Genomic DNA, 20,159 nt, shown 5'->3' on the forward strand with positions numbered 1-20,159 from the left:
CCGATAGCCCTGCCTTCATCTCCCAAATACAGGGTTGTGCCAGTACTGTACCCGCCATTCAAGTTCCATGCACCATCATGCTTGGTTTTCATGGTGCTTCGGGTCTAACCCAGGGCTGTGGGCATGCTGGACAGGCAATCCACCAAACTGAGCTACAGCCCCGGCACCAGGAGAGTTTTGGTTACGCTGAATGCAGTCTCCTGAGAGGCCCTCTCTCTGAGAATAGCGTTAAATTTGGGAACTGCTAGACTTCAGAGTTCTTCTAGAAGTTGTTCAGTTACCTTCTGGTTTTGTTTCTGTTTTGGTCAGTGGCATGAACAAGAGCATGGGAGCTGTTCTTCCTAGCCATTCTGCCTGCCTGATGATTTTGGCCCCTTCAGTCAGTTAGAGAAACTTACTACATGACTATGTTCTCAGAGATGGATTCGTATCTAACCAAGGATTAGGACAGGGCAAAGTCGGGGCTTTACTTTGTGACTCTTATTATTGACAGTCCTGTCATTGAGGTGCCCAACCTAAGTCATATAGAGTTTCTTCATCGTGGAGAATAAAACTCTCTGAAACCGGCCTTGCCCAGGGCTGAGAAAGTGAGGGCTTGTGCTCAAGGCTGCTGATTGGTCCAACTGTGCCTCTCTCACCCGAGACCTTTATACTTGGATGCAGGCATGGTGGGGCATCTCCTTAAAAGGCTTTGCCTGATACACTGCTCTACAACCCCAGCTGAGGAGAGAGAGCCCGCCATTGGGTGGTTGGTTCATCACTAGCCCGATTAAAAGACATGGGTAGAGGTTAAACACACATTTGCCACATGAATTTATTTCAGCGATTCAGTTCACACTGCTCTGTGGCTGGAAATGGACCTCCCCAACTAAAGTCAGACTATCACCCTTAGCTGGACTGCAGAGTTAAGAGAGGGTGACCAAGATGGGTGTCATGGTACACACCTATAACCTTCGAACTCAGGAGGATCAAGAGTTCAAGGTGGCTATATAGCAAGATTGAGGCCAGCCTTGACTACATGAGACCCTGCTTTTTAAAAAAACGCTAGAGAAAGAATGTCTGTAAGGGGATTTCCCCTTCCATTTTGACTTCCTGAGGTTGGAAGCAAATAGGTCAGCTTTGGAAACTTCTTGGTGCAGTCTTTGGGCCCGGTGTCCCCATTCATCCTGCCAGTAGCTGCCATAGTATGGTAATCATGTAGCTAAGATACCCTGAGATGCCAAAGAGACAGGTCTCACAGTGTAGCCCAAGCTGGCCTCAAACTTGCAGTGATTTTCCTGCCTCTGCCTCCTGAGTACTGGGATTACAGGCGTGAACCAGCACGCACAGTTTGGTGTAGCATGTATTGCCTCAACTTGTACTGGCGGACACTAAGTACCACATGTCAGACACTGACCTGCATGCTAGAGACACCGCAGGGGACAAATGTTCTCTGAAAACTGACTCCGTGCTACAGAGCTTGGTCTTGTTGAACCAAAATGTTCTGAGTTCCAGGCTTTGGGGTTTCACATCAATATTCTCTATACTTGCCTACACTTCTCTTTAAGGAGAAATCTTTCATGGCGTTATCCAGATAAAAGGGCTGTTTGCAGCAGTGAGGCGGTGGCCTTCAGAATGGTCACAGCTGTAGTGTCACCCGCTTTGTTTACAGAGGCAGAGTTTAAGTATGACCCTGTGAGAGCCAAAACACAGCACGTGTAAGTCTGGGTGGTGCTGAGCAATTTAATCTTCCTGTGTGCCGGTTTCCTGCCTGGTGAGATTGTTAGAATTAAACAAGCTATATATTAGATATGAAAGCGAATGTTATTTAGTTATTCTATAATAATAATTATTATATTCTATATACTTCATTCAACAAATATGTGTGAGGCCACCCACAAATGCCTTGGCCATTGTATTAGGTCTTAGATAGGTGATGAATGAGGCATAGTTCTGGGAGCCAGCACCATGCTGCTGTTGCAGGGGGTGGCATGGGGCTCCCAGAGAGGACAGCCTGGGCTGATGGGACAGGAATTTACAGGCAATAGGCGTAGGAGGTAGAGTAGGGAGGAGCTTGCTGGAGAATATTGCATTCAAACAGGGAACCGGGTGACTCAGTGATTCCTGTCACACTCACACACACACACATACACATACACACACACACACACACACACGGGGTGGGGGTTGGAGAAAGGGGGAGAGGAAGAAATCCATGCCTGGAGCCACAGAGCAAGTGGAAAGCAGAGTTAGAGGGGAACGGAGGCAAGATAGGGAAGCCTTGCTAGGATTTGCACATTCGATACAAGGCCAGCTGTCCTGTGAGGCACAGCTTCCAGGGTCTAGATTAGGTTTGAAAGAATAGACTGTTCCCCAATTTCCTGTCGCACTTCTAAGGGAGCCTCCAGCACAGCCTTTCAGCGCGGGAGCTTGCATCCTGGGAAGCTTCAAGGAGCCCGAGCATCCTGAGCTGGATTGTGGGAACCTGTGGCCCTGGGCACCCAGGACGTGTGGGCGTGTTTAAACCTGTTCTAGATAAGGGCCAGGGAGGGTAAAGGAGACTTTCGATGAGGACCAGAAGGGCGGGAGCCATCCCTCTTTTTTGAGCGGTTGAGAGAGAATTGGGTCAGAACCAAGTTGGTTATTCTGGGAGGGATCTCTTCCAGGGAAAAGGGAAGAAGCATTCCCTTAAAAGAGAATGTTTCTTCAGCTTCAAGTCCAGCCCCTACCCTATAGCCTCTGCAAGGCATCCCACTGTGGCTGCCTAGGAGGTGTCTCTGAGGTGAGAGGACCAGAGTAGGGCTCTTAGGAGCCCTGAAGGACAGTGCAGGGAATTGAGAATAGTTCAACCTCACACATTTCTTACCCTACTGCTCATCAGCGAAAGGGGGTCCGGACTCTACAGAAGGGAGAAGCCTTCGGTAATACAGAGTTAGGCTAGCAACACTCCCCCAAACTGTCAGAAAGAGGGGGGCACTGACCTAGTAGGGGACTGCAGCAAGTAGAGCAAATGGAGACTTGCGGCATGCGTGGATACTGCAGCAAGCAAAGTGGACGTGAGCAATGTGGGGGAGTGTGTGGAGGGGTGCATGTGTGGGTACATGCGCGTGCCACTGTAGTTGTGGGTATAGTTCAGGAGACAGCTTCAGGTGTCTGTCTCGCCTTTCTCCTTGTGTGAGGCAATGTCTTTGCTGTCGTGTGTCTCTGCACTCATCAGCCTAGCTGGCCCACCAGTTTCTGGAAGTTCTCCTGTCTGCCCTCTTTTCTCCATAGGAATGCCGGGATTACTGATGTATGTTCTACTGCACCCAACTTTTACATGGGTTCTGGGAAGCCAAACTCAGGACCTCATACATGCGTGACAAATGATTTAACCCCTGAGCTAACATCCCAGCTCCATGTATATTTTTAAACTTTTGTCTGCTTAGTTATTTATTTCTTAATGTTTTCCTAGCTATCTCTACATAGTGAGGCATTAAAATAGTCAGCAAAATAATGCTTTAAATTTTTATTATTTTTATTTTATGTGCATGCATGTTTTGTCTGCATGTCTGTAAGTGCATTGCATGATTTCCTGGTGCCCATGGAGGCCAGAAGAGGGCATCAGATTCCCTGGAATTAGGATTGCAGATGGTTAGGAGCTACTGTGTGAGCGCTGGGAACCAAACTCAGGTTGTCTGCAAGAGCAGCAAGTGCTCCTAACAACTGAGCCATCTCTCCAGCCCATTAAAAAAAATGAAAATGATTGTTTAGATTAAACAAAGTTAAAATGAACAGTTTATGGGAAAATTCGTGGCAGAAGATGGGTGGAACTTGGATATTGAAAACTGTTAAGGTAGTTTAAACTGGTTGAGGCTTTAGAAACAGTTGGGGTATAATGTATGCTAGATACCAAAAATCTTAGTAATTGCATAGAGACGTTCTATTGTGGGGGGCAGGACACAGTCCTACCTCAAATGTTAGCTTCAGAAGATGCTTCTGGTTGAAGCAAACATGAATCTGAATGTGTCTCTAGGAATCTGTTACTGTGTTGTGATTTTTGGGACCAGGTCTCATGTAGCCTGGGCTGGCCCACATCTCTCTGTCTCTCTACGTAGCTAAGGATGACCTTGAACTCCTGAGTGCCGGGAAGGCAGGCACGTACCACCACACCAGGTTTAAGTGGTGCTGGGTGTGAGCCCAGGTCTCTCTCTCCACCCACGGAGCTAAACCCCTAGCCCTGTTTCCTTCATCTCTGTGGAAGTAATATATTCCAGTCAAGAGAAGAAAGACAAAAGGCGGAAAGTCAGAGATACTTGAAAAACTCACCATCTAACAGATAGGTCCATCCCTTTCCTAGTGCGATTTGCCAGATAGAAACAACTGAGCCTTAGGCTAGGCCAGTGAATCACCATCCCATGTTCCCACTAAGACCAGGCCTTACCAGTTTCTCTGTGAGATACACTTGAAGGGTGCTCAGGGCTTCTGGAAGCCAGATGAGCTGCCCTGTCCTATGAGGACCAACTAACGACCAAACAGGTGACACTGTCTCTTTGGACAATGTCCCCCAAGCACCTTCCAAAACTATCAACCACTCAGGGCTGAGACCCTGGCCAGGTAGCAGATGCCACCCTAGGTTGTTATGTTTAAATTTTCCTATAGACTGACCATCCGTAATGTGAAACTCCCAAACCTAAAATGCTCCATAGACCAGAGCCAGTGCTGCTCAGGGCTGCAGGTCCTTCAGACCCCACTTAAAAAGCCAGAGCATCTGCAATCTCAGCATTCCTATGGGAAGATTCATAGATGTATCCTTTTGTTTGTTGTTTTCTCTGTGTAGCCCTGGCTCTCTTGGAACTCATTCTGTAGTCCAGGCTGGTCTCAACTCAGAGATCCGCCTGCCTCTGCCTCCCGAGTGCTGGGATTAAAGGTGTGTGCCACTGTTCCCACCGCTGCCTCAAAATAAAGCTGCCAGATTGAAAAGGATGTGGATTTTTTTTTTTTAGTTGACTAGTTTCTAAAATTCTAATGACTATTTTTAGCTTGCTCCCTAAAAATATTGTTTAGGAGTCTGTAAGAGTATTTTTAGTCCCTATCCTTCCCAACACTGGGCCTGTTGTGTTTCTGGATACCTTAAACTGGCAGCCTCCGTTTTCTTGGCCTCAGAATGGCATTGCCCACGAAGGACTCCTCCTCTCCTGGGTGAAGTGGGTAAGCCAGAGTTTGCAGAGGCGTGAGGTAAGGGCCACCCCAGGGTGTGTGGAACACCAGCGAGGATAATGCTGCCTGTGTGTGCGGGCTGACTCAGCCTTGCTCTCCCGGTCCCCGCCCTGATAAACACACACACACACACAGAGAACGGGGGTAGAGGGAGGCGGGGGTGGGGGGGGGTGGGGAGTCAGGGAGGCTCCATCTTTTCAAATCAATCAGAATCATCAGCCTACTAAAGTTCCTGCCATGTGGCCCTTCCTTCCTCCTGATGAGAGACTCTGTGCCTGTGTGTGTCCACCCTCCTGAGCTAGGCTATATTATATGGGTGTAGACATGCCCTACTTTCCACAACCTTCCTCTCAATTAACTGCTTTTTTTCAGGCTGAATGGCCTTTAGAAACTAACATGGGTACAAGAAAGTCTCTGCGTGAGGCCTACCTGACAGGAAAATCCCCGTAATCACTGATAATTTAAGGGCTACAAGTAAGTCTTCAGTCTCGCTTTAACAGTTCTCAGTACTACATCCATCCATCTCCTTCTGCCTTCCTCTGTACCCTTTTTGTTTAAAAACTTACTGTTTTTAGGGAAAAGGGGACAAAAGGAAGGGAACAGAGGGAAAAGGAACAGCTTTTAGAGGACAGGGATGACAACATGGCAAAGGTTTTTTTCTTTTGTTTTTATTGAGCTATACATTTTTCTCCTCTCCCCTCCCTTCCTCCTCTCTCCCCTTCAACTCTCTCCCGAGACCCCGACGCTCCGCTCCCGATTTACTTGGGAGATCTTGTCTTTTTCACCTTCCTATATAGATCACGAATGTCTTTCTTCTGGTCCTCTTGCTTATCTGGTTTCTCTGGTGTTGTGGCCTGTAGGCTGGTTTTTCTTTGCTTTACCTGTACCCATCCAAGCATATCAGGCTGCTGCCGCCCAGCCAGGAGTAGGCGTGATGAGTAAGGGGAAGCATGAACATTTGGTCAGGGCAATTTCCCCCGAACTTTGGCACATCCTCATACTTCTGAGGCTGTAGTTGGTGTCCTAGAGCAACTGCCAGCCACCGGCCTCTCCTTAGAGGACCATAAATGGTAAGTGTCCCACCGTGGCAAGCACTCCTTGACTCTAAAGGCCTTTGTCATTAAACACAGTTGCCTCCTGTACGATACCTTGTGCGCCTTTAAACTCCATTGGGTTGGCTGAAAGCCCTGAGGTACACGCTTCCCTGAGCACAATACCACATCTCAGTGTTTCCCTGCTCAGCCTGGTTCTGCCTGATGGACTGTTTCCCTCCTCCAGTCTGGTGGGAACAGCCTACCCCCACCCCAAGGCCCTTATCCTCCCCTTCTCCCCTCTGTTCTCGCTATCTTTATGTTATCTGATTTTTTTTTTAATTTTAAATTCGAATTCATTTTTATTAATGAACTTTTTAAGGTTAGCGTACAAAAGTAACAGGTTCCTTCATGACTTCTTCATACATATGTGTCATTGTATCCTAATCTTTCTTGTGAGGGTTTCTGTCTCATCTATATGCCCAGTAGTTGTCTTTTTGTGATGAGTTGGGACAGAAGGGAAAAGGAAGGTGAGAAGCTGAGACAACTCTTGACAATTTTACAAGATAATTCACAGTGTTGGGGGGGGGTTGATTGTGAAAATGGAGTTTATATATGCAACCGTTGTTGCCTGGGAAGTAGGGGAAAGAGAAAGGGAAGTAATTACATTTATGTGTGCAAACATGGGATCTCTCTCTGTGTCTCTGTGTCTCTCTCTCACACACACACCACACACACTTATACACACAGAGATTCATGGCCAATTAGATATGGAAAAGTTATCTGATTAAAGACAACTTAGTGTTTTAGTCTTTGACACGGAGAGGAAGTAGTCACTAGCAAAGATTGTGTGTCTTCTTTAAAAAAGATTTAAACATTTTATTTTATGTGTATGAATCTTTTGTCTGCATGTATGTTTGTGCACAATGTATGTACCTACGCGTGTGGAGTCTGGAAGAGGGTGCCAGATCCCCTGGAGCTGGAGTTACAGACAATTTTGAGCCACCCTGTGGATGCTGGGAATTGAACCCAGATCCTTTGCAGGAGCAGCAAGGACTCCTAACTGCTGAGCCATCTCTCAGCCCTGATGATATGTCTGTTTAATGAGGAGTTCCATCCAGATGCAGTCTGGTATCCTGTTGCCATTTTAGTCTTGATAAGACAGATGTAAATGCCTGTGGGCCACAGGGGAGGCTGTGGAAGAAGCCATGTTTGGGCAGGTCTGTAAAGAGAACTGGCTTCAATTGTTGCCTTTGCGGCTAACTCACTCAGGGTAGCATGGCAATGTAAGCCCCTCTCTCGTGAGATGGTTGGGAACGATAAACAGACTGGTCACTGCAAGTGAAGTAACTCTACAAGTCTTCTGGGTCCACTTGTGGCAACCGCTCAGTTATGTTCTTGGTTCATGATCCCCTCTAGAATCTCTAGAACTAGAGAGAAGTCTGAAAAGTAAGGAAAGAGAGACATGGGGGCTTGTAGCTTGGTAGTTAGAGTACTTGCCTAGCCTGCAGGAGGTCCTGGGTTCCATCCCCAACACTGCAGAAACCAGGAATGGTGGCTCATGCCTATAATCCCATAATGCAGGAGGTAGAGGCAGGAGGCTCAGAAGTTCAAAGTCATCCTCAGCTACACAGTAAATTTGAGGTCAGGGTAACAACTTTTAATATCCTTTTCTGGGACAAAGACGCCCAGTAGACTCAGCAAGGAGCCCTATTCTCCTGGAGCATTGTTGGCATCAGGGGGAAGACTCAGTCTCTGAGACAGCAGGCAGGACCGTGGGATGGAGAGGAGCCACTGGACCTGGTGGCTGTCCACATGACACGGTACCTTGAGGGTCTGCATAAGCATGCATACTATGGCACCCATTTCCCCTGTCCCTTGTTCTTTGCTGACGTTAAATGGCCACTTATCGATGGCTTTCTGTTGTCTTCAATCATGTTTACATTTTTCAAAGGGAAAATAACATTTTTAGCCTTCTGTGTGCACGGGTATGTGGGAGGGTGACCAGAGAACCAGAGGAGTACCCTGGGCTGTGTCTGCTTGGCCTTGGGCACACGAAGGGAGCCTTGTGAGTCAAGCTGTGGGCAGAGCCTCTCTGCTCTCTCTGCTTGCCGCAGAGGAAGGAGGAATGGTGACATCCGAGGTAATTTTGCAGAATTGATGTTATGTGTTGTTCTGGGAAAACCAAATATATCATATGGGCAGTTTCTGTCCACTAGACGGCATGGGTGGTAAACCTTCTAGAACCTCTTCCCACAGCTTGAGCCCCTGGTGTGTGGCATGCTTTTCCTGCTGGTGACTTCCTCTTGGCTGGATTTTGATGGTTGCTTTTCCCTCTGAACCGCTTGGACTTAACTTTATATCTGTGTCCTCCTCAGACAAAACAAAGCAGCATCGTGTATTTTCCCTGTGAAAGAAAGTTAATACAGCTTCCATCTTGTTTTCTTTTTCCTACCTCCCCTGTCTCTCACACAGCCTCTACTTCCGTTTTCTCATGCTAATTTTGATGTCTGAGCAGCTGGCCTTTCTCAATACCCTTGTCCATAAATTTTCCCCGCTTTGTTGAAACTCCCCCAAGTCATGAGCTTCCACCGTCCAGGCAGGGCTGAGCCTTAACTTGGTCCATCAAGCTAGCCTAACACACGGCACCTCTGTGAAGACCCTGAAGACCCTGAAGTTGACAGCAAACGACAGTACTCTAGACTCTTGTTTCTTGTCAAGATTACACGTGTATTCCGGTTTCTTTCCTTTTTTTTTTTTTTTTCTTTTTCTGTTTGTGTGTAGGCTTTTTTGCTTGATGAATATACAAGGGAACGAATATCTCTCTAGTTCCCTGGAAAATTCAAATGTTTTGAGATCTCCTTCGAAGGTCATCACTTCAGCGTGCCACAGGGTAAAGAGCCCCGTGCCCTATCCCTCATAGATTGTGTTTGTTTTTTTATGTTATTTATTATTGTTGTTTATCAAATAAACAAAGTGTACTGTTTTCGCAATACATTGGGCCAGGGTGACTTTTCCCTGCTTATCTATAGGTGGTAAGGCTGGAACTCAAAATCTTTGTGTGCTTTATGATACATTTTGTTTGGGAGAATAGGTATATTAGAGGGGTGTGTGTGTGTGTGTGTGTGTGTTAGAAATCTCCAGGAGAATATGAACTACCCTAACCCATTTTCTGCTTTTGTCTCCAGGGCAGCAAAGGTGCCTACCGGTACCATTGGCAGAGTCACAATGTCAAGCATAGTGGCGTGGATGACATGGTGCTGCTCTCCAAGATCACAGAGACCTCCATTGTCGAGAACCTGAAGAAGAGATACATGGACGACTACATCTTTGTATCCTTTGTCCTCTCCTTTGCATACCCCTGGGATAGGACAGCTCCACAGTAATGTGGGTCTCTGCCCATGAGCCACGCCTCCGGAAAGTCTGAGCTGGCTCTCAGAACTGGCTCTTAGTATTTTCGCTTTTGGAATGGGGCGGCTGTGCTTCCAAGGGCAAAGATGAAGCTAAAGTGTTTTCCTGGCGTTTCACGGGGTCTAAGTACAGCTTCATCGTAGTGTCCCTTTGAGCTACAGCATCATGTATTCTACGTGTCTAATCCTGCCCTGTCTGCAGGGTTCTGTGTCATCCCGATGACATGATAGGAACTCTTCCCTCCAGACTATGAAGATTTAAAATGAATCACCTGATGAATAAAAAAGTCGCCTCCCCAGTTTTTCTGAACCTTCGTATTTGCTGAAGGAAACACGGGAAGGGATGATCAGCTCTTGAAAATGCCTGGTGTGTTTCCCTGTTAGCTTGCCAGATGCCGTTTTTTATAACAGGGCTTTAAAAGTGCAGGCCACACACCTCTTGGAAACGTGTGTTGACTTCACAGTCCAAGAGAACTATGGTAGTGGAGGATGCTCCTCCTGCAGTCAGGAGTTTTCCTTGGAGCAACTATACGTTAGTGAAACATCACCTGGGTTAGTCACAGCCATGCAAAGGTCTGTGTTTGTTACCTGTACAGTCGTGCCAGGGTGCCAAAGGCTGATGCTGGGGTGGCTCCTGATGGTAGTGTCTAGGAAGCATGGGTGCTTTATGACGTAATGTGCATCTTGGGTTTCACCCAGAGCGCCTGGGGAGGTTTTCTCACCAGGGGCTTTTTGTTTATTACTTGTCGTCTTTACTTGACTATTAGAATCACTAAAACCTAGACAGCCATACTTTTGCAGGCTGCCTTGGCTGCCTGCCCATCACTGGTGTGTTTAGGTGTTTAACTCACTAAAATACTCCTGTGGCGATGCCCATTAATTACTTCAAGACACTTGAACCATTGCAAACAGTACTGTGCTGTTTCTTATTGACCAAAAAGGGAATTTCCTCTAAATATCTGTGCAGTTAAATTCCTAAAGCCCTCTTTTTAAGGCTAAATATATATTCAAACTTGTTGACTGTTATAATAGTATTATTTAAATTTTGATGTACAACAATGAGTTGTTTGTATATTTTAAAAGGGTTTTGTGGGTCTCATTATTATCTCTTGCTGGCCTGGAACTTGTTTTATAGACCAGGCTTGCTTTGAATTCATAGAGATCTGCTTGTTCCTGTATCTGAAGTGCTGGGATCAAGGGCATACACCACCAGGCCCAAGCAGGATTTTTTTTTATTATTTTTAATTATGTAACTGTGTGTGTGTGTGTGTGTGTGAGAGAGAGAGAGAGAGAGAGAGAGAGAGAGAGAGAGAGAGAGAGAGAGAGAGAGCAGTGTCCAAGGAGACCATAAGAGGTTCAGAACTCTGATCCTCTGAAAGAGCAGTACAAGCCCTTAACCACTGAGCCATCTCTCTAGCCTCTATACATACTTTTGGGATAAGATGTGATGTTTTGATGCATGTGGACATTATAGAATAGTTAAATAATGCTAATTAACAGGTCTGTCACTTCCTATACTTGGATATGTGGTTTAGCCATTTAAAAATCTCTCATCAACTTTGAATACATATTTGTGCTGTCCAGTCCAGAGAATTATCCACAGTGGCTCTGCTTTTGGTTTTTTTGCTTGTTGTTGTTGTTTTCAGGACAATGTTTCTCTGTGTAGCCCTGGCTGTTCTGGAGTATGCTCTGTAGACCAGGCTGGCCTCAAACTCAGAGATCCATGTGCCACTGCCTTCCAAGTGCTGGGATTAAAGGCGTGCACCACCAACCACCTCCTGGCTGATTTTGGTTTCTGAGTAAGTGAATTTATTAAGCATGTAGCAAGCAAAAGTAGAAAAATGAATAGTTCGTGGCAGATAGAGAGAAACCTCGGACATGTAATAAGACATCATTAGACAGGCACCCACGACACGCTGCAGAGGCAGCAGGGGTGGGCTAAAAGACAGCACCACCAAACTGAAAGTTAACAACATCCAGCAGAAACTTACTAGGGAAACCATGTTGAGACCGTTTACTGGCGTTCCCGACTTAGAGACGCACCGTGGAGCAGATTGTCCTCCACGGTGAGATTTCCAAGATAAAAAACAAAACAAAAACAATTAACAGCAGATAAGATAATACCAAACTGGGGGCTGCGGGACGTCCAGCAGGAACATGGAGTTTCTGATTGAGTCTTCTCTCCACGGATGAGCTAGCTTCTCAAGGCTGAGCTCCGGCCTCTTGTTCCTGCTGCAGGATTTTATATTATGGGACAAACAAGAATAATAAGGTTGGAAATAGTTTACAGTCTAGCTGTTCTCAAGAGCACAATGTGTTTATTACCCTCAGCTGCTTGCTGATTCTCCCCTCTACACCCTGCCAAGCCCCTGGCAGAGCCAGGGAGCCACCTGACCCTGGGCAGGCAGTTTTAAAAGATACTTGACAATAACATGCTTGGGGCTGAAGGGGAGCAGCTGCTCCGCTCGAACGGCACATGGCAATTTGATGATATAATGCACATTACAATATGACATTATTGTTAACTTGGAGTAAACAGCATCCTCTTGGTTAACGGTGGCCTGTAGCTTACAGACAGATCCTGCCCTCCGTTGTCTTTAAACGGAAGTTCCCCTGGGATACAACTGTGCTTGTTTAATGACGAATTCTGCTGCTTTCCTGGGTACCATGGCCTAGCCAAGCCACTGAAACAGGCCATCTGACCTTCGGAAGTCTAAAGCAATTACTTTCCAGAGCAGAGTTAACACCACCACCTGCTCCATGCGCGTTAGTTTGACCGTACGGAAGCAGTCGTGTGTACTTTAGTTCTCCTCTCCTCTGGTCAACACACGGGAATCTGTTTATTTCATTTGGATTTATCACCATCAGAAAATGTTGTGTACAAGCCCCCACGGCACATGGAAACTGGTAGGTGGGTTAGGAAGGACTGGGTGCGGGTTGTGGATTCAGACTGCCTGGCTTCTACCCACTGAGCTGCATCCCAGCACTAGAAACTCTTTTAAATGGAAGATCCAAAAGCCTTGGGATGTAGGCTTGATTTTTTAATTATTTACAGAGAAATGTGGTTTTTTGTTTGCCTGTTTGTGTGTGTGTATGTGTGATATGCACACATGTGTGTGCTAGTGCATGTACCCTTACGTGTGCTTCTGGAGGCCAGGGGAGGACATTGCATGTCTTCCTCTATTGTTTTCTGTCTTATTTTTGAGTCAAATGCCTCTCACTGAATCCAAAGCTCACCAGGCCAGGCTGATGAGCCACTCCGGTTTTCCAGGGAGCTCCTAACATGAATCTGTTTCTGCCTCCCCAGTGCTGGGGTTACAGGCATGTGTAGCCATGGCTGGCTTTACTGGGGATTCGAACTCGGGTACTCTTGTTTCCACAGCAAGCATTAGCACCCACTGAGCCTTTTCCCTACCCAGTAGACGTGGTGTTCGATCAACTGAATGAGAGAAGACAAAAGTAGTGATGGTGGTCGTTGCCTAAAGTCAGTCCAGCCTCAGTCCAGACAGCCGTGCCCCTCAGCGGGCTGTTTACTGATACGGGCCCAGAAGCTTCTTGCAGACAGACAGCATAACTTTTATGCAGAGAACAAGTTGTAAAAGCCCTTCCAAGCAGTATATTTATTTGACATGACTTATGTAATGCAGCCTAGCAGAGGGAAAGACACTAAACCACCCGAAATCCTACCACCCAGGGCGAGTTCCTGTGGATCTCTCAGCCTATAGTGTTCTCCCGTGTGCATCTACACAAGAATGTGCGCTGTCTTGCTGTTTAACAAACCGCACCCCCCCCCTCAGGTATTTTTGGCTTTGCCGCACAGTTCTTGGCACGGGATACGTTGTATTAAGTGATCCCTGAAAATCTGTTGACTCTCAAGACTTTTTAAATTCAGACAGCAGAATTTTTTAATGACTCAACGGGGCAGGGGGTGTGGGGAAGTGAAGGCCTTTGAGTCAATAACTGACTAATGGTGCCTTCGCCTGAGGAAATGAGCTACTTGACCACTAATGACTTTATGATTTAGACATCTCTACCCACTCCGGCTTAAATGGACTTGCTTTCGGCAGGTGGGAGGGAGGCACTTCCAGCTCCGGGGAGGCCTGGCGCTGCTGATGGATGTTTGTAACAGGCAGTATCTGCCTTCCCCTCTTTCCCTCTGGTCTCCTTGACCACTTCAGTCTTCAGAGATAACCCATAGCATAGCGTTCCTGTAACTGAAAGATGACTTCTTTCTTTGTTTCTTCTGTGTTTGTTAAGGCAAAAGAGAGGTTAATATATATGAGCATGCTTTTTACTTCTCACGCCCATAATACCAGCCCTGTTTTGTATTGTAGATCAGCACAAAGGGCGCTCGGTGGCTAATGCATGCAGGCCAAGCATGCTTGCTTTGTTCTCCGTTAGGAAACAAAATCCGCCTAGAACACGCTGACATTGTCTGGCCGCTAAAGCCCCCAGAGGAAGGCTGAGTTTACCATCCGTTTCTTAGAGATGGCTGCCACACTGCTTACAGTTACATTCTAAAATGTGTGAGGGGAGAAAGATCTGGAGTTTGGAAAGAAAAGAGCTGTAGCCGCACTCTGCTGTCCGTCCGTTCCAGCCGCTTGGCTGAGCAGAGTTCCTGTGTGGAGCTCTTCACACTTGCTGCTCCAACTGTCTTTAAGCTTTCTTCCCTCAAAGGCCACCACACTCAAACGTGCTTGGCATTTTTAATCCTTCAGTGAGGAGTTCAGGCTGTCCTGCCAGACCAATGATTTGGAGAGGCAGTGTGCTCTTAGTCATTCAGAATGAAACTTGGCCCTCGGCAGCCGGTTCACACAGAGGAGACAGCGAGCTGGGGGAGACATTGGTCTTGTGACTGGAACCAAAGGTTCGAGTTCTGGCTCCGAGCTTCTCCAAATATAGGACTTTAGCCAGAGGCCTCCCCTTCCTTCACTTTCCAGTAATATATATGTGGTGAGGTTGACTTATCGCTGTAGGCTGTCATCATGTTCAGCAGTTCAATGCTCTTAGCTTTGCCTAATCTTCAAAATAAATATGGAGGGCGGGACATGTAGCCTAGTTGGGAGAGTACCTCCCTAGTGCGCTTGAGGACGCCCTGGGTTCAATCCCCACCGCCACATAAACCAAGCACTGTCCTCCTAAGAGAAGGCAGGAAGATCAGACATCCTGAACTACACTGTAACCTTTAGGTCAGTCAGGGATCCACGAAAACCTGTCACAAAAGAATACTAAGAAATGGACTAGAGAGATGGCTCGGTGGTTAAGAGTGCTGCTGCTCTCCTAGAGGACCCGAGTCTCCAGCACCCTCATTAGGGGGCCCATTCACAACTGCAATAATTCTAGCTCCAGGGAGTCTAATACCCTCTTCTGGCCTCCACGGCCACCCTATGCAATCATACAAGCTCCTATATCCATAAGTAAAAACAAATCTTTAAAAAATAAGAAATAACTTCTTTTTGAAGTTAAGAATGAGACAGAGGTCGGCAGAGGCTCACCTCATCCCTACATCCCCCAAAAGGCCATCTTACACTACGTGTGTCGAAAGGAAATGCTCTAAAGAACGGTCCTTTACACCAGATGAACTGGATTTTCTTTGTGGGGGAGGGGCACAAAGGTTCAAAAGTCAGGTGACATCGTTCAGGAGTTGATTCTTTCCCGGCACCTTTGTGTAGGTTTCCAGGATGAAGCCCAGGTCATTGGGTGTGGTGGCGAGTGTCTTGACCGGTTGAGTCATCTTGCCAGCCCTGAATTGAGCCTCATGAAAAATTCAGCTGTTGTTCTTTTTTATTTCCCTTATTACTTATGTTGCAGGTGGATGAGCATTCATAGACACATGGGCCAACATCTGGGAACCAGTCAGTTGAAGATCTGCCTGGTTCCTCCTGACTCTCATTGTCTCTTAAATGAGGCGCCCCACCCCCGCCCTGCTTTTATTTGGTATCATAACTTCATATCTGCCTGCAGTTTGAGAATTAACTTTAAGCCACACCTTCACTGTGGAAGATTATGTGTGTAGAGATAATGGCCCTGGCAGCGTCCCCAGAGGGGCACCTGAATTATGTATTGGGTATGGGAGGGAGGACTGAGGGACTTTTTTGGAGCTCCAAACCCACCAGGGCCCTAAACTCTTTGGGTATTAGCTCAGGTCTCTAAAGACCCAGCCAGATAGGGAAAGTGAAATTGTTTAAATACATGATGAAGTCCAACTCCAACCGGAAGTAACTGAATTTGTTACTCTGGCCGGTTCTGATGGATGTAGGTGCGTTTGTAGGTACTTAGTGTGGCGGAATCAGGACACAGTGACCTTTTCAAATAGAACTTTGTCTTTCATCAGTCTTCTCAGATACTGATGCTCTGGGGGACCCTGCTGGGAAATTTAGGGGAGAGTCTATAGCATCCCCTTCATTCTCAACTGAGTCACTGCCTCCGCATCGGCCTAGAGCGGTCCAGAAGAGGTTGTTCACAAAGCACACTTAAACAACCATGGCTCCATTTCCAGCCCATACTCACCTCAGTTCTATTTATTAGGTGGCCGAGGATGTGGGGGAGGGGCAGGATGCCTTTGGCTTTCGTCCTCATGCAGCCCTTTCTTCTCCTGTGGCATTGTCCCCAGGAAGTGACTGGTTCACAGTATATCCTTACTATGAAGGGAAGGGCGCTGTCTTCTGTGAAAGGCTCATGTCTCCTCTAGTTTGTTTACAGCCTTCAAATTGGTCCTACCTTAAGAATGGTTACAGCCATTGAGCAAGAGAATCCAGATGAGAGACAAAAGCTATCCCTTCAGTTTTGATTATTAGATGCTTACACAAATCTTTTTTTTTTCTCCTAGTTTTTTGAGATAGGGTTTCTCAGTGTAACAGTCCTGGCTGTCTTAGAACTATTAGCTCTGTAGACCAGGCTGGCCTTGAACTCACAGAGATCCTCCTGCCTCTGCCTCCCAAGTGCTGGGATTAAAGGCGTGCGCCACCATTGCCCTGCGATCCTTACACAAATCTTAAGAATTAAAAAGAGATCCTACTAAGATAGATTCTATTTTATTTATTTATAATTTAATTTATGTCTATGGGCCTTTTGCCTGCATGTATGTGGATCACATGCTTGCCTGGTCCCCGAGGAGGGGCATGGATCCCAGGGAACTGAGTTACAGACGATTGTGATCCACAGTATGGGCGCCAAGAATTGAACCCTGGTCCTTTAGAAGAGCAGCCAGTGCTCTTAACTGCTGGACCATCTCTCCAGCTCCAAATGTAGGTTTTGGAGGAGACAAAGCCTCTTAGTTCTAAGTAAGGAGAGACTGCAGAGCATCCCAATCCTCCCGCATGAACCCTTGCACTGCTAATTTAAATGTAAGGTTGATACGTGAACAAAATAGGGCTCGCCCAGTTATAGTTCAATCTCAGCTAAACAAGTAACCTTTTAGTGCAAGTGTGCCCCAACATTACTCTAGGTCTGCTTATAGCTTAAACATTCTCATTGTTTACTCGACATCCAGATTTGATATGGTGGTCTGTATTTTTTTATTCACTAACTCTGACAACTCAACTAACAATAGCAATGAAAGTACTTGCTACAAAAAGCTGTTATTCATTGCAGCCCCCCACCTACCCAACAGAGTTTCTAGCCCAGGCTGACCTTCGCTTCCCTATCTGGCTGAGGATAACCTTGAACTTCTTCTGACTGTGCCTCTTGAGTGCTGAAGTCTCAGGCCTTGAACTCACAGAGATCCACCTGCCTCTGCCTCCCAAGTGCTGGGATTAAAGACATGTGTCACCACTGTCCGACCATGGGCATCTTTCATCTCTTAAACAATCAAAATTAAATATTAAAAAAGCACCTCATCACTGTCTTTCTCTATTATTAATTCATCTTCATTTTTCAACTTGAAAGGTCTTTCTGGTCAGTAACAAGTGAAGTGAAAAAAGCAGTTGAGTCATTTTGTGTGTCTGTGTGTGTGCTTAAATTATTTGACATACCCACACCCATTTATAATGTCTATTAATAATTCCATATTTCATCTAAGGCCAAAGTGGTCACCTGCATTATGATGTGAGAGATGTCACTATGTAATGACACATGCATCTAAGAACATGAGTTGAGGGAATGGCATCTAGGTGCTGATTGCTCTTCATTGATTATTTTGTCTATTTCCACGGCAAGGTTATTAATTAAGTAGGTCTTGGTTTATCCCCATCATCCATTAACCACAGCTTAGAGATATATTCTGTACAGTCTGGAAAGTGCTCTGCAACAGCTGTGCCTTTGGTTTTGAGTGAGTGAACTTATTAAGTGCATAGCAAGTAGGAATAAAATAATGAGGGGGAAATTGATTAGATAGATAGATAGATAGATAGATAGATAGATAGATAGATAGATGATAGATAGATAGATAGATAGATAGATAGATAGATAGATAGGGAGAAAGACATATGTCATCAAACCAGGAACTCAAAACATCCAGTAGAAATCAACTGGGAAAGCTGGCATTAAAGCAGTCAGCTGGCATTCTTGATTGAGAGACTCCCAGGCAGAGGGGAGAGTTCCCTGAGTGGAGCTTCCAAGTAAAAGAAAAAAAAAATAGCAGCAGACAGAGATGGCATCATCAAACCAGGATGAATCATCAGAATCCATCAGAAACTGATTGGGGAAGTTGAAGTAGTTGGCTGTAGCTCCCAACTGAGCTTCCTTTCCATGGCTGAACTGTCTGGCTTCTCTGCCCATAGTAGGCACTTTTATATCGATAGTGATTTCTATTGGAAATAGTTTATCAGCTGGCTATACTCAACGGCACAGTGAGTTTACTCTTATGCTGTTCTGCTGCTCACTCCCTTGTCACACATGCGTGGCTACCAACCCATTCTTAGATACGGGTCTTTGAGGGCACTTGACATAAACATGCTTGTCTGAAGTCAGTGCAGGGAACCCAGGGCCAGCTTCTAAGTTCAAACAACACATGACAATTACCAGTGTAATACCCCAGGTGAGACTTGAACGGGGCTTGAGGATCCACCCTGTTTGAGCCAGCCCCCCGTTATATATCCCTATTATAGAAATGGCTTCCCCGAGAAATAATCTCACAGTTTTATATTCCTTTGGTTATTTGAAACTGTTTATTTGTTAATAGATTTCGTTTCAATGATTTATTTGTTAAAATGAAGATATTTCTAATTTAGTGATTAGTTGAACAATTTTGAGGGGGGCACAGTTGTGAATACCTGCAGATCCCAGTAGTCAGGAGGCTGAAGCAGGAAAATCACACAAACCAAAAGTGAAGACCAACCTAAGAAACAACAAGAGACACTGCCTCAAAAATAAGAAAAACAACAGAAATCTAATGGCTGGGGGGGGGGGGTTGCTGATTTTTTTTCGTGATTTTCTTCCCTCAGTGGGGACAAGATGTTTAATTTGTTCTGTTTGTTCACTGCTAATTCCCAGCACCTTAAAGTGCCTGGTGTGTTGTAAACAACCAGCACAAAGTAGTTGAGTGCTGAAGGAGTAAGGGATGGAGGGGCAATCTCATAACATCCCCTTACTTGAGTGCATTAAAATGTATAAAACTGGGTTGGGGAGATTAGCCCAGTGGACAAGAGTGCTTGGTATAAGGTCTGTGGTATGCACGCCTTTAATCCCAGCACTCAGGAGGCAGAGGCAGGCGGATCTCTGTGACTTTGAGGCCAGCCTGGTCTACAAGAACTAGTTCCAGGACAGGCCCCAAAGCTACAGAGAAACCCTGTCTCAAAAAAACAAAACCAAAAAAAGGGGGGGGGGCTTGCTATGTAAGAATGAGGACCCAAGTTCAAATCCCCTAGCGCCCATGGGAAAAGCTGGATATGGCTGTGCATGCCTGTACCATCAGCACTGTGTCTGGCAGAGACAGAAGGACCCCTGGGGCTCCTTGGTGGCCAGCCTAGCTCGAGGTTCAGCTAGAGACCCTGACTCAAGGGCAGAGTGGAAGACACCAGCCTCCTTCTCTGGCTTCCTCACATGCACAGGTCACAGGTACATACACCCTCACGCAAACATGTGACATACTATACACACACACCGTAATCTTCCAGATACATACATACACACTGGGTTTTTTGTTTATGTTTATTTTTATTTTAATTATAAACCACTTCACACACATATATACAAGGTGAGATTTGAAGGGGAGGCAAAAGAGATGGCTCGGTGGGTAAAAGTGTTTGCAAAGTCCGAAGGCCTGAGTCTATTTCCCGGAACCTACGTAAACAGCTGGATGCGGATATGAAGGGCCAGCACCGCAGGAACCACAAGAGAGAACCTGCCTCAGCAAGGAGGGAGGGAGAACCACCTGCAGGAAGTTCTCCTCTGGCCTCCACACAAACGTGTGGACCCATCCACCCCACATAAAATAACTTAAAAATTTTTTTTAGTTATAAAAAAAAACAAGCAAAACTTTACATCCAGTGCACACTTCCTCTCAGAGAAGCCTTCCTAGATTCTCCAAATACTATCTTTCTTCTCTAAGCCTTAACTGTGTGGAATTGTTATTTTCTTCTCCCAATGTAAATGGATAAAA

At 46.0% G+C, this 20,159-nt stretch overlaps 1 protein-coding gene across 1 annotated transcript in view; it reads left to right on the forward strand.

Moving 5' to 3' along the window:
• Positions 1–20,159, forward strand: part of Myo1e (myosin IE) — a 191,620-nt gene that overhangs the window by 70,459 nt on the left and 101,002 nt on the right. The window contains exon 2 of the mRNA XM_057768253.1: positions 9,398–9,541. Within this exon, the coding sequence (XP_057624236.1) occupies positions 9,398–9,541 (144 nt within the window). The remainder of the gene's footprint in view (positions 1–9,397; positions 9,542–20,159) is intronic.

This window comes from Chionomys nivalis, chromosome 4, assembly GCF_950005125.1.
Source record: "Chionomys nivalis chromosome 4, mChiNiv1.1, whole genome shotgun sequence".
In the NCBI taxonomy this organism is placed as follows: Eukaryota; Metazoa; Chordata; class Mammalia; order Rodentia; family Cricetidae; genus Chionomys; species Chionomys nivalis.